Source organism: Echinops telfairi, unplaced genomic scaffold, assembly GCF_000313985.2.
Source record: "Echinops telfairi isolate 266 unplaced genomic scaffold, ASM31398v2 ScPeMD7_7468;HRSCAF=8506_0, whole genome shotgun sequence".
NCBI lineage: Eukaryota > Metazoa > Chordata > Mammalia > Afrosoricida > Tenrecidae > Echinops > Echinops telfairi.
The window spans coordinates 38,110,693-38,113,989 of NW_022111369.1; the positions used below are offsets into that span (position 1 = coordinate 38,110,693).

The window sequence follows — 3,297 nt, forward strand, 5'->3', positions numbered from 1 at the left end:
CTTTTAGTTATTAAGAGCACTTGAGCCTTAACTACAGTTAGTCATGGGAGGAAACCACTGAGATGTGAGGTGGAAGTGAAAAGCCAGATTTTAATTCATGGAGGCCTTTCATGAATCCAGATTCAATGTTGTTTATTGATCTATTATTGACAAGAAATTAGATGTTTATTTGCCCAAACTAATGGAAAACTCTTGCTTTCTCTAGATTGTGATACCCTTCTTCAGTCTCTTAATCAAAGATATTTATTTCCTCAACGAAGGCTGTGCCAACCGCCTCCCCAACGGCCATGTCAACTTTGAGGTAAGTGCTGGAAGTTTACACAACCAGAGCGTACAGGCTGGAGCACCACAGCCACATTCAGGCTCTCAGGCTCACCTGCTTGGGAGGCTACAGAACCAGTTATCCTCTGTCTGTACTAAAGGTGAAAGAGTTCCTGGATAGAACTAAAGGCTGGCAGTGCACGTCACTAAAATGCGCCTCAAGAGAGAGGCCTGGGGAATCTGGTGCTGAAAAGTCTGGACTGTGCGACACAGAGGGTCTCCACTGGTCAGTCCCCTTGACCACAACTAGCAACAAGAACAGCTGACTTTAGAGAAAGGAATTAGACGATAGATTGCCTACATTTTGTTATTGTTAGTGGGAAGGAAGGCTATATATTTGCCTCTTAAAAAAAACCAAAAACTCACTCACTGTCATGAAGTCAGTGCCGACTCATAGTGACTGTTCTAAGGTGGGGGGCATGCTCCTGGGAGTTTTCTTTAGGGGAGCAGAAAGCCCCATCTTTCTCCCAAAGACCTGTTGGGGGTTTCAAACTGCTGACCTTGTAGATCACCGCCCAATGTGTAATCATTATGCCACCAGAGGTCTTAAACATCTTTATGTACACCCTAGGGAATATAGCCATTATATAATTAAGGAAATGGTACAACCCAGATGCTTAGAAACCACCGAGAAACATGTTACATGGAGCTGTCTGAGTGAAAATGACTGCCTTTAAATACCGTATCTCCCCCCACTCCCATTAAAAAAAAATTCTTTTCCAGAAATTTTGGGAACTGGCCAAGCAAGTGAGTGAGTTGATGACATGGAAACAAGTGGAGTGTCCATTTGAGAGGGACCGGAAGATCTTGCAGCACCTGCTCACAGTCCCGGTCTTCAGTGAAGACGGTGAGTAGGCCCTTCCTTCCAAGCTGCCCACATGCCCTGGCACTAGGAAATGCCAGTGTCAGTGCTGGTGTATTATGAGGTCTCTTTTGTGACCGCCCTCAACTGCAACAGAAAGCCTTATGATTCATCCAGAAGATATATCAGGAAAACATCCCAGCCCAGGCCAACTCAAGTCTATAATTCTGATACGAGTCCCATATGTCCAAAATTAGTCCATTAGGCCCTCTTCTGACTCACACTGTCACAAGCTATGATGCAGAATGCAGGAATATCACAGGTTGTTAGGGACAAAGTCCTGTGGATCCAATGGTGGTGGACCCATCACAGGGTTCTGGACCCATCACAGGGTCAGCGAGCAGGAAGGTAAAGGTAGAGAGAGAGAAGGGGCGGTTCCTAGAGCCTTCCTTTTGAGAAGGCCACACCCACATGGAGGCACCATCAGGCTGTGACCTGACTGACGGGTTGAATGCCACCCCTACGCTTTTCTATATCTTCAAGTTGACATGAAATTATGTACCTATTCCAGTATTCGAGGTAATTTGGGGGAGTAATCAAAAGGGAGAAAAAACCCAACAGTTTATTGCTACCCTGTACTGTTTTTAAAAGTAGCAAAAATCTTCACTTATTAAAATATTGGGAAATTTCCGGCAAAAAAGTGATTACATAGAGTTTCGAAAAGACTGGATTCCTTCTAGTGATTTGTTACATTCTAATATTATAGGGCTCAATGGCATCTTTTAACTAACAGTTTACCTTTGGAGATCGATGGTGATCACAACGAATGAAGCGCTATTTGAATTGCTGGTGTAAGATTGAAGCACACTAGATTGAACTACTCTGTTGTTAAAAACATCAATGAATTAAATTTAGTATTTTTCACATACAGTGCATTCATGTAAATAATTCACACACAGATAATGCACACTGAGTAAGGGGGCTGCACAATTTGCAAAAACCATGTAACCATGCATTATTTGTATAACAGATGGTGTTAAGAAAATTAGCAGTTTATGCATGTATTAATTTTAGATCAATGCAAATGTATGCTGCCGCTCTTGTTTCCTGAGCAGAACAAACAGTGAAAAGCACAGTTCTCAGTTTGAGACGCCATTCACTTTTTCATCCTTACTATTAGTGATATCCCTTCCAGAGGGGACTGGAGGGTTTCTTACCTCCGCATATAGGGTTAGTGATGCACCTCTAATCTTCGGGTGAAGAGTCCTTGTGCTGTAAAAGGAAAGAAAACATATTTGAAGGATAGAAAACTGCCCAGAGAAACCTAGCTTTTTAACCTGTAGGGAGTGTTTTAGAACCAAGGATACAGGACCTCCCCCCAGGAAACCTCTCCCTCCCCAGGAAGCCCCTCCCTCCCACTGTAAGCAACGCCTCTGAGTGTGTGAGAGCATCATGCCGCTTGCATTTGTGAGTGGTTGTGTCTCCTTCGTTTCCTCTCAGCTAATTAAACTTCCTTTTTGGTCTGGAGGCCGCTTTTGTTCTGATGGTCGGTCAGAGACAAAAGCATTATCTTGTGGTCTTCATTTTATGAACCTTCTTGGTCGCCACTTGATGTCAAAGGGTGTGCTGTGCTGTCAGGGGAGAGGTGGTGGGAGACAATATTGGGAGAAGGCTTGAACGTTAACGCCCTTTCCCTTCTGCTTGATTCCAGCTCTCTACTTGGCTTCCTATGAGAGTGAGGGCCCTGAAACCCATGTAGAGAAAGACAGATGGAAGTCTTTGAGGTGAGTTTCGCTGCTGCTCAAATCTTAAGGGGAATGTTGGTCTCACTGGAAGAAAGCCGCGTGCTTGCCGTGGGACATCGTCTCTCCCGGGCCCAAGTCTTCTTCACCTCGTGTCCTGTAACCGCATTCTTCCCGTGGCTTAGGGTGCTCATCGCCACCCATTCAGCTTCACTGACTTTCAAAAACAATCAAACCGGTAGGCAGAGCCTCTAGAGTTCCCTCGTTCTCTCCTCCACTATTAATTCTTTTACGAAATGAACTGCTGAAATAACCTTGGCAGGGAGAAGAGGGCCGTACGGTTTTCTTCATCTAAAAGATCAGTAGTTCAGATCACATATCTACATCGTTCTTTTAACTCTCAATTCTTATTTCCCCTAATAGAAAAGAGAC

The 3,297-nt window shown here is 44.2% G+C and overlaps 1 protein-coding gene and 1 long non-coding RNA gene across 5 annotated transcripts in view; one reads left to right on the forward strand and one right to left on the reverse strand.

The window, feature by feature from the left end:
* RASGEF1B (RasGEF domain family member 1B) overlaps positions 1-3,297 on the forward strand; it is a 757,783-nt gene that overhangs the window by 749,490 nt on the left and 4,996 nt on the right. For all 4 annotated transcript variants that reach the window (XM_045284136.1, XM_045284137.1, XM_004703225.3 and 1 more), the window contains 3 exons: positions 206-301; positions 1,045-1,168; positions 2,835-2,907. In XM_045284136.1, the coding sequence (XP_045140071.1) occupies positions 206-301; positions 1,045-1,168; positions 2,835-2,907 (293 nt within the window). The remainder of the gene's footprint in view (positions 1-205; positions 302-1,044; positions 1,169-2,834; positions 2,908-3,297) is intronic.
* Positions 1-3,297, reverse strand: part of LOC123520985 — a 38,333-nt gene that overhangs the window by 1,541 nt on the left and 33,495 nt on the right. Inside the window, exon 3 of the long non-coding RNA XR_006679490.1 lies at positions 2,341-2,395. This is a non-coding gene — a long non-coding RNA (uncharacterized LOC123520985). The remainder of the gene's footprint in view (positions 1-2,340; positions 2,396-3,297) is intronic.